We start from the raw sequence: 16,941 nt of genomic DNA on the forward strand, positions 1-16,941 counted from the left end.
CTTCACAAACTTAACTTATTTCATTCCATGAAGTAGAACATTGTGGATGCAATCATGGAGCGCAAGTTTTCAAGGGTTTACTATGGTAAGATTTGGAGAGTCTGATTGGATAAGATGATAAGACTCCATAGGATATCCGTTAGTTGGGTTAAGAGATCAGGGAATTGGGAAGATTGTTGTCGACACTTCTATTTTGGTTGAAAAAAACAAATAAAAGACAAAAATATCCGTCGACAGTTAACTGTCGCCGATTAAAAATTCATCGACAGGTTACCGCCGATGAAGTTATATTGATAAATTATTGATGTTTTTCAGCCAAACACTATGTGTGAATAACATTCTTCAGGAATTGGGCAAAGCTCACTCTACAAGCAAGTGGGCTGAGATTGAGCCTAATAAGGTCTGAAACTTGTAATTTCCCTACTCCCATTTTTGTCCATATCCAAAAAGATACGGGACTTTGTGCTAATAAATATAGTTTTGTCTGTTCTTTTTTTAAAAAAAAAAAGAAAATAGTCATAATACATGATTTAATATAGTAAAAAAATTTGTGATTGACATAAGACAATGCCATTCGAGTGAGTAAGTGAACTACATTTATTGGCTTGACTCTCAATAAAACTTATGCTAAAGTTTGATAAAGAGTGCATAATAGTTTTATAACATACAATAAATTGCTAAACTCCGTTCTATAACTCAATCTACTCGACATGTCAACGACTAGCTTACAATCTAGTTCAACAAAAACACGAATATTATTAAATAAACTTCAAATATATTTTGAACGGCATTTCATATAGGCTCTGTTTGGTTAAAATAAGCTATAAGTTAGCTGATAGCTGAAAAGCTAGCTGATAGCTGATGACTGGTAGCTGATAACTTATAGCTGAAAAACTTGCTTATTAAAAATAATGTGTTTGGTAAAATTAACTGTTGAAGTAACTGATAAGTATAAAATGACATAAAAGGACATGTTTTTTTATAATATACATATAGACAATGTAATGTATTTATTTTTTAATATTTTTAATTATAGTTAAATATGTTTTTGGTCCCTATAAATATTCAAACTTTTGGTCTTAGTCTCCATAAAAAAATTCTTCGACCTTTAATCCTACAAAAAAATTCACCGACAATTTTGATCTCTGCTTTATGAATCCCAAAAATAAGAGAAAGGTGGAAACAAAATGTGAGCTAGAATATATAAAATTTTACAACGTATAAAAGACTAGTTATTTTTTCCTTTAAAAAAATAAAAATAGGCTAGTTATTTTTTGTGTGGTGTACGGCAGGTTAGTTATAGCAAACTATAAAGCATTTTCTTAAAAAAAATAAACATATATATAAAGTGCTCCTTAAAAAAAACAACGTGGCATTTTTTTTAAGGGAAAAAATGGGGCGGTTATAAAGATGAACATGTGTAGTTGTTTAATTAAAAAAATAATTAATTTAAATTAATAGGGTTAAAGTTGGAAGAAAATATAAAAAGCTATCAGCTATAAGCTAAAAAGCTACTTGAAATAGCTTTTCAAAAAACGCTATAAGCTCATGAAAAAAGCTTGTTACCAAACACGCCACGTTTTCATCTAACGAGCTTATAAGCTAATCCAACAAGCTATAAGCTAGCTTTTTTGTGTTACCAAACACAGCCATAATCATTAGTGTTATTTTCTTTATTAAGCAAAAATCTATCATTATTGTTTTTTTTTTTCTTTTTTTACAAAAACCTATCATTAGTGTAAAGTAAGGTCCTATGAAAATAATATACTCTCTTCGGTCTTAAATATAAACAACTTTTTACTTTTTCGGTTTATTCAATACATGATATATGTTTTATTAAGAATAGGAATTGAGAAACCGTCCTAACAAAGTTAAAATTTGTGTTTATCAAAACACATTTAGATTTTGGCAAATTTAACGTTGGAGTTTGTCAAAAGGAAATACAAGTTTTTAAATTTGACCAAGTCAACTTCAATGTTTTTGTAAATATCTTTTTTCCCAACAAAATTAAGATTTGAGCTTGTCGAAATTTCAAGAAACTCAACCTACACTTTGCCGGTAGAATCTGAGTTTGCCAGGAGCTTACTAAAATTTTAGATAATTAATTGTCATCCAGCCAGCTTGTGTAAAAATGTGTTTAGATTTTTTTTTGGTTACGATTAAGGGTAATTTGTTAAGTTTAGGAAACTTGTGAAAACTGAGTTGCATGAGGTACATTATTCCTAAGTTTCTCATGGAAAATATGACTACATTTTTTTAGCTGAACCAAACACTCAACATTGAGTTTGTACACTTTTTGTCAAAAGAGATATGTTGAGTTGTCAAGAACAAAAAAAAAATAAAAAAATACACTGCCTTCAACAAAAAATTACACACTCATTATATCGCTAGCATGTCCGAAAGGTCCATTCATAACATAACATGTTCATCTCTATTATAATCCTCGTTTGTTATTGATTAAAATAAAAGTAATCTTGATATAAGTATTTTGAAGATAACTTTTAAGAAAAACAAAACTTAAATTAAGCAATTTCATACCAATCAATGTACTAGCCTAACCAATTATGCCATATTACGAGTGATGGAAGCATGTGTATGTTATTATTGCATAGACATAAGGTCATGGTACTCATCACACCATATCCCCTCCAAGACTTTGAAGCATCCTCATGACTCATGATTCATGAGTGCATCCATCCTATTAATTGTTTTTACCGTAAATGTACAAGTGATTGTGGAGAAGGGAGAATTAGTAGTTTGGTATTGTAAAATCTGCAGGAATATTATAGAATGGTACGTAATAATCAATTGACTCCAGTTATTCTTTGATGAATTATTGATTTCGTAACTGCTACAATATTTTTTCTGTTGTTGCAATAACTACTACAATCTATGATTATTTGATAGCTACATTTATGTACTTGTTATTTTTTATTTATCCAGCTTTCTTAACTGCTCTGTACTTAAAACCTTCTCATTAGTGATAAGCTATTACCAGAATCTATTATGTCAAGCCCAAATTGACATGTATGTGCGTGTGATTTGTTATATTGATACAATAATTACACTTGCATTTTACGTAGTATTTGATTTCATCTCGTGGCATACAAGTATGTAATAATAAGTGTTGTGTTGTCACTGTCCTAAAAAAGAGTTAAGTTGGGACCCACATTATTCTTACTTATAATTTGCGTGCTCGTGATTTCTCATAATAAGTAATAACCGTTCAACATAAAAAACATAGTATCAAATATTCATCACAAATTCATATGTTTCAGCCACTTAATCTGAAAATTAGATAATTCAAACAAGTCAAATTAATTATTTTATTTTCTATATAATAAAGCTGAGCAAGTAGCAACATTTGGTGGTTCATCAAATTTGAAAGGAGGGAAAAACAAAAGTTTTTAAAATGCAATTTCAATTTCAATAACATAGTGGGAAGCAGTTGCACCCAATATGCCCAAACCCCATGAATAATACAACCGCTCTTGTTGCCACATGCCATCAACCGTTTACTATTTTTGTTATCATGTTTAAAAATAAATCACACAATTTAGAACATAGTCCCATTTTTATCTATTTAATGTTTCATCTTTTAAAAACAAAAAAGTTCAATTTGAAGAGACAAAGTTCTCTTTATGTTCCTTGAATTAAACTCATAAGCTGAACCAAAGTTTATTTAATTTCCATAACCAAAGTTGTGTTATTATTATGAAAACCTTAGAAAGATTGTAACTGACGGTATCACATTATAACACCACCATAACGCTCTCTTGGTTATTTATTTATTACAATCAGCTACTTCATGCTTCAACTCTAATAAAAATAAAACCGTTACACAATCTTTCTATGTATCTCTTATTTAAGTTTCATTTCATACTCATAACATAACATGATATATATTCATATTGAAACGTAACACACATTAGAAAGTGTAACATTTTTTCTTATGTGACAAACAAACTAACAATGATGTTGTCTTGCAGAGTTGTTGTTGTTTTGTTTGTTATGGTTTTTGTTGAGGTGGATTTAGCAGAATGTGTTAAAGGGGGTGTTAGGAATTACATTAGTTGGGAAGATTTGATTGTGAATGAACAAAGGTTGGTTGTGAAGAAAAGCAATAATGTTCAAAACAATGTGGTTAGAGTAATTGTGGTTGATCGAAATGGAAAGGGAGATTCTAAAACTGTTCAAGGTGCAGTTGATTTGGTTCCTAATGGAAACAAACAAAGAGTCAAAATCTACATTTTTCCAGGAACTTACAGGTATGTAATTACGTAGTAATTTTTTTTTATATGTAGAAAACTATGAAGCGCCAATACAGACACCAGACACGACACTGACACGTTGACACCTCTCGTAATTTGAGAAAATGAATTAACGATTGTATGTGTCGGACACCGACACTAGACATACATTTGATGAAAATTGTCGGTGCTATGGAGGTAGAAACGTGATTTGTTCATTTTTTCTTTCTTTCTTTATAACCATTGCTTTATGTACAATTTGTGCAGAGAAAGAGTGTTTGTGCCAAAAACAAAGCCTTACATATCATTTATAGGTAGAAGAAATCTCACAGCAAGTCCTGTGATTACTTGGAACAGTAAATCATCAGACAGAGGTCCAAATGGTCAAGAATTGGGCACATATGGTTCAGCAACTGTAGCAGTTGAATCAAATTTTTTCTGTGCAACTGAGATTACTTTTGAGGTAAGTTAAGACATAATTTTTGGCATAGTTCTAAATTGCAATTACGGTTATGTTGTGATCCTTGTTATTGCGGAAAAATGTAGCGATACAACTAGACCGAAGACCTTGGTTGATATATGCTTGCAGACTATAATTTAATATCATTTTTTGTCACACAATTTAAGATTAATAAATAAGCAGTTGTAAATTTAGAAGTTGATGATCTTTGTATGGTGGATGCAGAATACAGTGGTTGCGTCACCAGGTGGACGAGGAATGCAAGCAGTGGCACTAAGGGTAGACAGTGATAGAGCAATGTTCTATAAAGTTAAGATTAAAGGAACACAAGACACTCTCTTGGACAACACAGGAACTCATTACTTCTACAAGTGTCTCATCCAAGGAAAAGTTGATTTCATCTTTGGCAATGCAAAATCACTCTATGAGGTAAAGTAAAATGATCATTTTCTATGTTTTTTTTTACTAAAATTACAAAACTAGTTTCATATTTGGAACATTGAATGATTCTTGTTGTATACTTATCAGAAGTGTAGGCTTCAATCAATAGCTGAGAACTATGGAGCAATTGCAGCACATCATAGGGATTCACCTCTTCAAGATACAGGTTTTTCTTTTGTAGGATGCAGTATTAGAGGAACAGGAAAAGTGTACCTTGGAAGAGCTTGGGGAGACTACTCAAGAGTAATTTACTCAAATTGTCATATGGATGATATTATTACTCCAGAAGGATGGTCATCATGGAATCATCCAGAAAGAAATAAGTAAGTGCAACTTTACTTGTTTTATATGTAGCACCGGCACTTCGTTATAGTGTATGACACCAACCGGTGACATGACACCGACATGGCGCTTATATTCAATTATTTTTTTTGGTCAAATTAATTCTGGTGACGACATGTTAGTGTCGTGAGCAGTATCGGTGTCTGCGTCAATGCTTCATAGTTTGTTCTACATTTGATTTGACATTTTATAAGCATTTGGTGTTTCAGGACTGCAGTGTTTGGTGAATTTAAGTGCCATGGAATAGGAGCAAATATAAAAAAGAGGGTGCCTTGGTCAAAACAATTCAGCTATGGAGAAGCAAAGCCTTTCTTGGACATTAACTTCATAAATGGTAATCAGTGGCTTAGACTGTAGTGTAGCAATGCACCAATCAAATGACATATATTACTTCATTAATTATTTCCTTGTTTATGAACTTACACATCAACAAATGGAAGAAAAAAAATCTTGTGTTTATATCTTCCCACTGAAACATGGTCTTCTAAGTTATGATGTTTCTTTGGTTATGTGATAAGTGATTAGTATGGGGTCCTAGATATTGAATCTGTTAAGAATAACCACAAAATCAGAAAAACAGTAGCAAGATCAAATCAAAATTATAAACTACAAAATGTAAAAGTGCTGGAATTTAATAGAAGAGGGAGCAAAATGAATCACTGAGAAGGGAAGATCAAGTCGGTATAAATGAGTCTCATTGGCTATTTGTATCACCGTTATTGAGAAACAATACAATATCATCCAAGTCCTTTCAACACCCTATTTTCGCCGCTTTCTCTATGATCACTCAATCTTTCTAATTTTGTTATAATGTAAAGGGTTTACATGAATATAAAAACCTATCTACATAGAGATGCCTTGTGGTATATATAATATAAATAACTGTAATACAAGCTTTGAACTAATCGTAGTAATAACAGAATCTGGTTAAATCAGTTTGGACTGCTGATATAACATAAATTACAGGAATGTTGTAGCAAACTGCTGTAACTAAAAGACTAAATGCCGGTACAGCATAACCACTTGAAACAAATTTTTAAAACACTTCAATGCTCTAGTTAGAGAGTGAACACTACCATTTGTTGGTTGCCAAGAAAAAAAAAACAACATAGCTGTTAGACAAACAAAGGAAATTTTTGCTCTTACTAATAAGGTAATCATATTCTTGACTATTGAATTTATTTTTGTGCATATCGTCTACTATCTGTTTACAATAAAACTCAAAAATGGCATACTGTAGTCTAATGGAACTCGTCGAGTGTATAGCTCTAAGAAGGCCCCAAGCACAAGCCTCTAACGGTGACATCTCTGTCTACACCAATCTGAATGGGCCATTACATCTTCCAATATTTTCATCTATAAGAGCTCTAATCTGCATGTTCGAGCCAAACTGAGTTGATGGCATGATGGCCCTAGGATCAACCTTACACCTGAGCGATGAAGTATGACCAATGTTCACTAGAGAACCATCTCCAATTTTTCATATATAGCCTCTCTCCATCAAAATTTGAGAAGAACGAATGTTACGCCACACATAACTAAAGTAGAAAATGCAGGAAATTAAAAGAAGAGAATGAGAAGAGAGTTTGACAATTTGTAGATATAAACGAGGATTGATTCCTCTAAAGTGAGTAATTAGTATTAGTGAAGTGAGAAATCAATGGTTGATGCACATATTAATTTGCTTATCACGGTTAATATTCCTCAATTTCCTCTCTAAAATGAATTGTTCACTTTAGAAGCGCTTGTCCATATATACGAGGTCAGTTTTGGAGACCTAATACACGAAAGATAGAGCAAAATTAATCACTATTCACTACGAGGAGGGAAGAACAAAATCAAGTTGATACATAGAGTTTACATGAATATGTCTCACACCTAAAAGCACCTACCTGCATAGAGATACCCTATGCTATATTTATGCAACTGAAATTCAAGGTTGAACTAATAGTATTATAAGTTATAACACAAATCAGTTATGACTAGTAAATGATGTAACATACATAATAGTAGAATGTTGCAGCAAACAACTGCTATAACTGAAAACTGAATGCTACAGCATAATCACTTGAAAACAAATTTTGAGATACTTCGACAATATATCATAATATCCTAACAATAAATATAACAAGTAATCCTTAAAATATGTAAAATTCATCAATTTAGTTCTTTTTAACTATAAAGATCATAGGGACTAAATTGAAAGATTTCACTTAGTTTTATTTTTTGAAATAAGGATTTCACTTAGTTTAGAAACTACTTATTATGTATAGTTTAGGGACTAATTGAGTAAAAAAAGAGTTAAATTGATGGTTTATTCTAAAATTTTAATATACGACTAAGTGTATGCCGGTGGGGAGAATTGATTTTGATAGAATTGAGTTTGAGAGAATTGATTTTGATTATAGGTGAGTTTGAGATGAATTGGTTTATGTTTGAATACACTTGTTTAAAAGTGATTGTTATGAGTTGATGTTGTTTGGATAGTTTAAATCAAAATTGATTTTGAATGTAAAATGACCAAACACCCCTAAACATAGAATTTCTTATATTTTGTCAAAAAAATAAAAAATTATATCACATTTGTCAAAGCTGTATTTTTTAACGTGTAGTGATAAAAAAAAATCACATTTATAACAAAAATAACTGCAACCCAACCCAACTTAAAACTAAAAAAAAATAATTTTCTTTTTTCAACAAAAAAACACTGCGTCCAATAAAAAAGAAAAAACTACCACACTTCTTTTTCTTAATTTCTGCATATCCCTTCAATTTCTCCACAACCTTCTTCACGGTTTCTACACACTTCCTCATCTCTCAATACACAACTGCAATTTCTTCCTCTATCTCACAATAATTTCATTCCATTCTTTCTACCATCCTTATTGAATAAACTGAAAGCTTCTTTGTGCAATGACCTTCGACTTGCAGAAGGAAATTCAGATCCTTGTGATTGAAATTCAGATATGTGTGGTTGAGTTCCAAGGTAAAATACAAGGTTGAAATGATGTGAAGTAATGAAAGGAAGAAAGTTTGTAAGAAAGAGAAATTGAAGGCTTGAATTTATGGGTAATTTGGTAAAGTACCTGCCACTTGAGAAATTATAGGTTGTACCTGTGTTTTCTCTAACGTAGAAGCTAGGAATTCCTGCTTTAGTTGTACCTGCGTTTTGGTCTCAAAACTGAGTTTTTTGGAAGCGCTTTTCATTCACCCAAACAAGAAAAATATTCTGGAATGGAAAAGAAAACAGAGGTTTGGCTGCTTCAAACGGGTTGCCAAACACATACTAATAGATATTAGGTTTTTATATTAGACCAAACTCATCTTTACAAAATCACGTAAAGTGAGAGATATCACTATTTAGTGTGTGTTTTGTTCAGCTTTGGATATAATTGATTCTGATAGAATTGATTTTGATAGAATTGATTTTGAAAGAATTAATTTATGTTTGGATACAATAATGCAGAATTGATTAAACAAACTGAATGTTGTTTGGATAGTTTTTATTAAAATTGCTTTTGAATGTATAATTACTAAAATGGACATAGCTAAATTCAAGTAAATGTGCCTAGTCGAATTTATATGTAGATCAATACTAAATGTAGATATATAATTTAATTGAACTAAATAAATTTTATATATATTAATTTAAAACATAATATACACGATCATTAAACTAAATTTTTTTACAAAATATTTGTTCATATATTTTTTGATAAAATATATTTAAGTTAAATAATACAAGAGTTAGTTGCCAAAAATGATAAAATATAGCGTAAAAGAAATGTAAAAGAAAAAATACTGTAAATCTGAATGGAGACACCGTAAAGAAAAATTTAAAATTTGGTAAGTCATGACCATAAATATTTTTTGGGCGCTAATTTGGTTCGTTAAGTTTTCTAATTAAATTTGGTTCATCAAATTAAATTACAAAGCAAAAAGAAGGAGAATTGATAAAGGGCAATAAAGAAAAATAATAGGTTGTAACAATCAAAATAGAAAATTTAATGTAGAATTGATTCTAGAAAAGCTAAAAGTTAGGATTTTTAGCTTTAAGGACAATTGCTTTTGGAGGATAGAATCAATTCTTAAAAGTTAAACCAAACACCATTAAAAACTCAGTTTTTCACTTTTGAAGATTATAGAATCACTTGTTAGTGCTGATAAGTCAAACCAAACAATAGTTAATTATTCAGGATGTTACATTTCTACCTTATAAAAATTTCATTCCCAAAATTTATACTAGATATAAAAAACTAAAATGAGACAAAGCTATGTGCTCCATAGATGAGATCCAATGGAAAAAAAAAATGAACCAATAAAAATTTGTTAGTTAGTTTTTTCCGTTTTTCCAATTTTTTTATGAGATCCCAAATAACTAAATCAAACAAATGAATAATAAATAAATTAGATCGATTTAATTCGGTTCAATAGAATACATTTTTTAAAATAAAGAATTTCTTTTGCAATTACTCAAAATAATCCTTTAAAAAATAAAAAGAAGAGTAGAGACTCAGTTTAATTCCTCACAAAATTCTCATGACCTAATTTAGATTCGATAAAGATTAATGGTACTAGTCACACCCAAAAAAAAACAAGTTACACTCTAGAATGACTAATATACCCTTTAATTAAAATAAAAATTTCAAATCAACTAAATTTACATTAACGTAAATTGAACATAAGTAAACTTAATTTACATTAACTTAGATTGAACGTCAGTGTAAACTTAATTTACATTAACCTAGATTGAACGTAAGTAAACTTAATTTACATTAACCTCTTATATACATACGTAAACTAAATTTACATTAACCTAAATTGAACATAAGTAAACTTAATTTACATTAACCTAAATTGAATGTAAGTAAACTGAATTTACACTAACCTAAATTGAACATACGTAAACTTGAATTTACATTAACCTACATACGTAAACTACACTAACCCCTTTTATATACATACACGTAAACTTAATTTACACTAACCTCTCACTTAAAATCAAATTGAAAGGCATATCTCATACCAAAACAAACAATAAACAAATAGAAACTCATCGAAAATGAAATTCATGAAATTCACTAACCTTTATGAATATAGTACATATCAATAACAAAGATGTTGATTCAGATATTGGTTGCACATCTATGGTGATTTGTGGATGAAAGGGGATAAGGGTTCAAAATGATCATAAAAGATGAATTTTTAAAAATTTACATGAAGAGGACAATTTTGGTATTATTGTAAAATTTTAAATAAATTTGGATGTAACTTTCAAAGATTAATTTTGATATTTGTTACAGGAATTTCTTTAAAAAAAATCAGGAGGGATTAAATTAAATTAAATTTTAAATCAGAATCTTCACTCAAAACAAAAAGATGGAGTAAGTTTTTTCTAACACTATTATCTTCGTTATCAAATAAACAAAGAAAATATCACCTTCTGAGAAGAGGGGTTTAGGGTTCTATTCACAAAAGCGATTCGTTAGTGTGTTCGATCTCGTTTTCATTCATCCATAAGAAGAAGAAGAAGAAGAAGAAACCGTTTTCATCAGAATCAAGCAAAGATGGCTCGTAACGAAGAGAAAGCTCAATCGATGCTGAATCGATTCATCACCATGAAAGCTGAGGAAAAGAAGAAACCAAAAGAACGCCGTCCTTTTCTCGCTTCTGAATGTCGTGACCTAAACGAAGCCGACAAATGGCGTCAGCAAATCATGCGCGAAATCGGCCGCAAAGTCGCCGAGATTCAAAACGAAGGTCTCGGCGAACACCGTCTTCGTGATCTCAACGACGAAATTAACAAACTCATTCGTGAGAAATCGCATTGGGAGAGGAGAATTGTTGAGCTTGGAGGACCGAATTACGCGAGGCATTCTGCGAAAATGACTGATTTGGATGGGAATATTGTTGATGTCCCTAACCCTAGTGGAAGGGGGCCCGGGTATAGATATTTCGGTGCAGCGAAGAAATTGCCTGGGGTTAGGGAGCTTTTTGAGAAGCCGCCGGAGTTGAGGAAACGAAGGACGAGATATGATATTTATAAGAGGATTAATGCTGCTTATTATGGTTATAGGGATGATGAAGATGGGATATTGGAGCGAGTTGAGGCTCCGGCTGAGGAATGTATGAGACGCGAGGCGGTTGAGGAGTGGGAGAGGTTGGATAGGATAAGGAAGGAAGCTAGGAAGGCTGTGAGGAGTGGGGAGGTTGTTGAGGTTACTGCGGCTACGAGGGAGATACTTCATGAGGAAGAGGAGGATGTGGTGGAGGAGGAGAGGATGAAAGAGAGAGAGATGAGGGAGAGGTTGGATGAGAAAGAGAGGGAATTTGTTGTGCATGTGCCGTTGCCGGATGAGAAGGAGATTGAGAAGATGGTGTTGCAGAAGAAGAAGGCGGATTTGTTGAATCGGTATGTGAGTGATGTGCTTATGGAGGAGCAGACTGAAGCTAAGGATTTGCTTAACATTCATCGCTAGATATAGGTTGGTGGTGTTTATGTTTGGCTTTGAATCAGTACTTTTTGGTTACATTACATGTTGCAATTGATTTAGATTAGATTCAAGGAATCTGTTCGTACTATGTTTGAAGTTTTTTGTAAGATCTTAGTATTGTTGTAAATTGCATTGAATGGTGTCTTCAGACATAGTTCAATCAACAAATTTTATCCAGCAAAGATTGTGAGGCTTTAGCTCTGAGTCTTAGGAATCATTTGCGTTACGGTGGGATTCCGTGCTTATAACTTTTGTGTTTGATTTCTTTTATAGTTAAATTGGATTCTGTTTTTAGCTGTAGTACTAAGAGTTTGGTGTTTGTTTTTTCTGCACCATGAAAGTTAGAACTTACAATAAATAGATGAGTAGTGTTTACTGTCATAATCTTTTGGTTTGTTTGAATTTTGGTTAATTACTGGGAAAATAATGAATTAGATGAATCAGAATGGAAATAAGTATGCTAATTCACCATAGAGTAAACTATTTTGTTCTGAGTTATCATTGAGGAAATCATAATGCATCCTGTTGTCATTTTTGAGTTTCTATCATCCAACACATTTTTGAGTTTATATCATCCAACACAAGGATATTATCATGGTTATTGTTTTATTGGTTCATCAGTATAACTCGCTTTCCTGTTATCTCTTGAGCTATATTTTTTATGTTTTGGTTTATTCTTAATTTTTTTTACTTCAATGAAAAGCCTTGATGGTGCAGTATCTGAGTAGCCTTTATGGTTTGGCTCGTATAGAATAGAAAGCACAATGAACTGATGAAGTTACATCTTTTTTTTCTTCAACTTCTCCAATCAAACATGTTTCCTTCTCTGCATTTTGTTTCAATTCCTCTTACTGAATTTGCGCTTTGGTTTTTTGTTTAACATTCAGTGTTTTCCCAGCGAAGTATTAGAACACCTTGTTTATTTTTATTTTTGGTGATGCTAGATCTGTAGTGTGATTTGGTTAAAGACATATTCAAATGGTTACTGTATAGCTTTCAATTGAATTTTCTGATCAGTTCATGCTGATAGAAAAATCATTAGCTTTCAATTGAATTTTCAACATTGAGAGCTTTGTCCTGGATTTTGATAACAATCTTTCAGATGTATCATGAATACTACATGCATTGATAATATTAAAATGTTGGTAAGAACTCTGCTGATTTGTGTGGCTGTAAAAACAGTTGTTTGCAATGGGAGTGAAGTTTGCTTCCATTATTCCCCATCAATGGATTGAATTCTTAAATTTAAGCGATTCCATTAATATATATTTTTAGACTCTACAAAATACTATTCTATCAAGTGTGGTCCTTACAAAAAATTTCATTCATGTCTAGTCTCTTATTTGATGAGTTTAGCTACTAAACATGGGTGACAGACTAAATATAAATGAAAGAGGAGTGCTGCGGACACTCTCTTTCTAACCCATGCGGGTCTCACCACTTTATGTGGGATGGATTTCCAAAGCGTGAGACTCATGAATTTCACTCAATAAAAGAGTGAGTGTTAGAAAGAGAATGTTCATAGCATTTCTCAAATGAAAATTCTTATAGGACTAAGCTTGATAGAAATATATTTATTGGGATTAAACCATATTTAACCCTTAAAGATTCTTGTCATAACTTGGTTGTGATCAAGACACTTCTATTCTGTCACTGGCGAAGAGTTCAGATGTTTCAGGAAAACGATCTCTAATCATATTGCTGGAACCATTATTTAAAGCCTCCAGAGGTTTGTTAATATGAGTTTAGCCCAGTCATGAGTGGCTATTATTATTATGGTATTACCTCTGTTTGGAAGTTGTACTTTAGTATTTAGCTATATGTGGTGGTTACTTAGGTATTTCATAATATATCCAGTTATGCTTGGTTTAGGTTAAGATTATTGTATAATTAGTTACTCCAATGTTGATTTATTACTGCAACTACTTGGTGGTAATTGTATCCAGCTTGTATTAGTTAAATAGCTAATATATATTTATAGAAGAGGAGTGTGTTTCTTGTATAATTTTTAATAGAATTACAGTGTCGGATCACCATGTGCTCCATTTCACGTATTTGAACTTTTGTATACTGAAATGAAATGTTTAACATCTGAGTGTACTCAACTATTCTGCATAATCTTGTGGAAATTGTGGAGAGCTAGGAATTGTGTTGTCTTCAATCACCTATTAGCTAACCCCATTGATCTGTTTTGCCGTTGTGCCTTTTCCTTTTGTGCCTCGGTGTTCATCTTCAGGTTCTTGGTGCATTTTGTGAGGCTTCGGTGTTGGGGTTTTATTCAGTTTTTTGGGACTGCTTTTCATTATATAAGTTTCTTGTGTCTAATTTATAGTGTGCAAGTTTTGCGGTGGTATGTTTAGCTGTCAATTTGACAACATTAGCTCCAACTTCCAAGTGCGTAGATAAAGTCTTTATGTGCTTGCTTGAATTTTAGTTTGAGTTGCTGCTATATTAACCTGGATTTTGGCTTGGCTACGGTGTCCTATTAGTCTTCTGCTGTTGTGTATTTTGGTGGCCTGTTGTAGCTTTGTGGTCTGTTTTTTTCCCTGCGATTGCAGTGGCGTTGAATCCATTTTGGCAAAGGAATAGAAATCATTTTCTTTAAATCTTCCTTATTACTAAACAGACTTTGGATTTGTTTGTTGAAATCATAATTTTTCCCCAAGACAACGAAATTTGCATGTAAAAGAATTAGTAGAGCTGAGCAAAGAGACCATGCGCTCACAGTTAGTCAATTTACACTGTTGGAGTAAATATCTGAATTGCATCTTTCTCTTGAAATCCAATTATTTAAATTCACTGACTGTATGAATGAATGCATGGTTACTTGACAGCAGGGAATTTTGATCAGTAGAGTCGGTGCAATGCTGTAATTACTTGGAATAGTGAGTCATCTGACCGAACTTTGTTACCAAGGATAGTGTTAGAAGTTGTCGATCTTTGGGTGGTGGTAGCAAAACATGGTTATTGCATTGCCTGGTCGAAAGGGCATGCAAGCAGCGGTGCTGAGGGGATTGAATTGTTATTGGGTTGAATATATTTTTTTATTTCTGCTCTCCCCCCTGCACTTTTCGTTCGCGTCCAGCCAAACTGACCAAAATACCCCTGCATTACTTAACTAATGCAAGTGTAAAAAAAACGTAACTTAGTTTTATCACAAATGTTGTAAAAAAAATCTGTTTGACTGACCCGAAACCATAATCATCAACATTTTGAAGGCTTCAACTTTATGAGACGACGGTGGTGGCTTCAATTTCAAAACAAGTCTTGTAATTTCTTTTGTCAATAACATCACCAGTTTCCGACAACAAAGACGAAACAATGTGATCAATATTCAACATTAACATTAAACCCTTTAAACTCAATATATTTATCTTCTGTTCCATTTTATGATTAGGATAAAGATTGAAACTAGAGAATGAAGTTGGAGACATGAGAGGTTTTGCCATAATTGTAGATTTTGAAATTTCTAGCGTCTTTGTTTTCTTCTGAAGTTTTCTTCTTGTGGATTTGCAAGCACCAGAAATTCGTTATATTGGGGACTTGGATTCTCTTCCGTAAGAATTTCACTGGATGCTCTGGAGTGAAAATCTAAACCTTTAATTACCCTTTTAATAATTATAAATGCTTGCAATTAAAAAAATTGAATGGAGAGGATCTCACTGGACTCTCCGGTCACAAGAGAGAATCCCCTCCCTTATCTTGGACTCTCCCTTGACCTTCATTCTCCCACTCCGTCAACAATGCTCCCTTGCTACTTAATTTTCAGAGAACATATGATCACAACATTTGTGAACTGAATGGAGAGCAAAGAGATTTTTTTGACAAGGGAGAGTCAGTCAAAGAAATAAATATACCTTTTTCAAAGTTCAGTTTGATCATCTCGTTCGTGGCTGACTGGTGTCATGTTTTCCTTTAAAGAAATAATCTAATGACCATAATCTAATGAGGCCATAATCTAATGACCATCGGTACACAATAATTTAAAGAAGGGTCTCGTTAATATTTTCCTTTCAGGAAATAATAATCATTTGCTAATTATAAAAACGTATGTCCGTATATTTTTTATGCTACAAATCTCTTAACATTTTTTTTTTTCTTCTGAAGAGGCTCTCTCTAACATATTTAAATGAGAATCCATTAATTTGGTTGCACAAACATATTAAGCATTTGAATAACAATTTCTCCAACTTAATGATTCTTATTCGAACATGTGCATAGAGATTTGTAGCATAAATATATAGACATATGTTTTAATAATTAACAAATGAATTATTATATCTTGAAATTATTGTGTATTGACCCAAAATTCTAGAAAATGATACTTTTGTGGCCGAATTGTAAAACAAAACGCTACATGAAATAATCCTCTCAATTGTTTGTCGGCTCTAGTTTTTTAGTGAGAGAAACTCTATCTTCTTTCTAAGTTCTCTTTCCCCTTTGCTCTCATCGAGGAGGGGTGGTTTTAAGTCATTTTTTTAAACTTAAAATCATTTCACTGCATCTTTTTTCCATTTCTTTTAATCTAAATAAGTTGTTTTCACATATATCAAGTTTTTTATTTTGCGCTTTTTCATGATTTCATCGTTCGAGCGTGGCATTGTGTTGTTATCCGTCTTATGCAGCATTGTTTGATTTCACATCTTGTTGCAGTGTTCGTTTGATTCCTATTGAGAGACCAACTTCAATCAATTCCAGATTCAATCAATGATTTAGACGTCGGCATTCTAGATTCGGAAGCATATGTATTCCAGTCACTCATAATTTATCATATTAAATGTAGACATTTTGTCATTGTATGCAATTAACTTGGGTGTTATGAGTTTCTTCACAAACTCACCCTCAAATTTATAATGATATTTGTATCTTATGTACTCTATCAATTTGAGGGAAGAAATATCGTTCTATTGTCTCTTTATGTTCCTTCAATTAAGCTAAAAAACTAACTCATGTC

General features: G+C 32.2%; 2 protein-coding genes across 3 annotated transcripts; both read left to right on the forward strand.

Annotated features, from left to right (window-relative positions):
* Nucleotides 1–3,527: 3,527 nt before the first annotated feature.
* Nucleotides 3,528–6,278, forward strand: LOC11427397 (pectinesterase QRT1). The gene is made up of 5 exons (XM_003617741.4): nucleotides 3,528–4,268; nucleotides 4,518–4,713; nucleotides 4,936–5,139; nucleotides 5,239–5,474; nucleotides 5,703–6,278. Exons 1-5 carry the CDS (start codon nucleotides 3,973–3,975, stop codon nucleotides 5,848–5,850), a joined length of 1,080 nt encoding a protein of 359 aa, XP_003617789.1. The 5' UTR covers nucleotides 3,528–3,972; the 3' UTR covers nucleotides 5,851–6,278.
* A 4,603-nt stretch (nucleotides 6,279–10,881) lies between these two features.
* On the forward strand, nucleotides 10,882–15,352 carry LOC11437391 (pre-mRNA-splicing factor ISY1 homolog). 2 transcript variants are annotated; one of them, XM_003617743.4, is made up of 2 exons: nucleotides 10,882–11,978; nucleotides 14,822–15,352. In XM_003617743.4, exon 1 carries the CDS (start codon nucleotides 11,061–11,063, stop codon nucleotides 11,970–11,972), a length of 912 nt encoding a protein of 303 aa, XP_003617791.1. In that variant the 5' UTR covers nucleotides 10,882–11,060; the 3' UTR covers nucleotides 11,973–11,978; nucleotides 14,822–15,352. The 2 variants fall into 2 exon arrangements, with proteins under 2 accessions (XP_003617791.1, XP_039690785.1); XM_039834851.1 differs by having other exon boundaries at nucleotides 14,825–15,352.
* The last annotated feature ends 1,589 nt before the right edge of the window (nucleotides 15,353–16,941 follow it).

This window comes from Medicago truncatula, chromosome 5 (assembly GCF_003473485.1).
Source record: "Medicago truncatula cultivar Jemalong A17 chromosome 5, MtrunA17r5.0-ANR, whole genome shotgun sequence".
In the NCBI taxonomy this organism is placed as follows: domain Eukaryota; kingdom Viridiplantae; phylum Streptophyta; class Magnoliopsida; order Fabales; family Fabaceae; genus Medicago; species Medicago truncatula.

Excerpts from the sequence above, each read along its gene's own strand:
- LOC11427397 (XM_003617741.4), top strand. The coding sequence starts at position 3,973 with ATGATGTTGTCTTGCAGAGTTGTTGTTGTTTTGTTTGTTATGGTTTTT. Across the intron at positions 4,269-4,517 it reads ATTTTTCCAGGAACTTACAG|AGAAAGAGTGTTTGTGCCAA; the intron begins GTATGTAATTAC and ends CAATTTGTGCAG. Across the intron at positions 5,140-5,238 it reads ATGCAAAATCACTCTATGAG|AAGTGTAGGCTTCAATCAAT; the intron begins GTAAAGTAAAAT and ends TATACTTATCAG.
- LOC11437391 (XM_003617743.4), top strand. The coding sequence starts at position 11,061 with ATGGCTCGTAACGAAGAGAAAGCTCAATCGATGCTGAATCGATTCATC.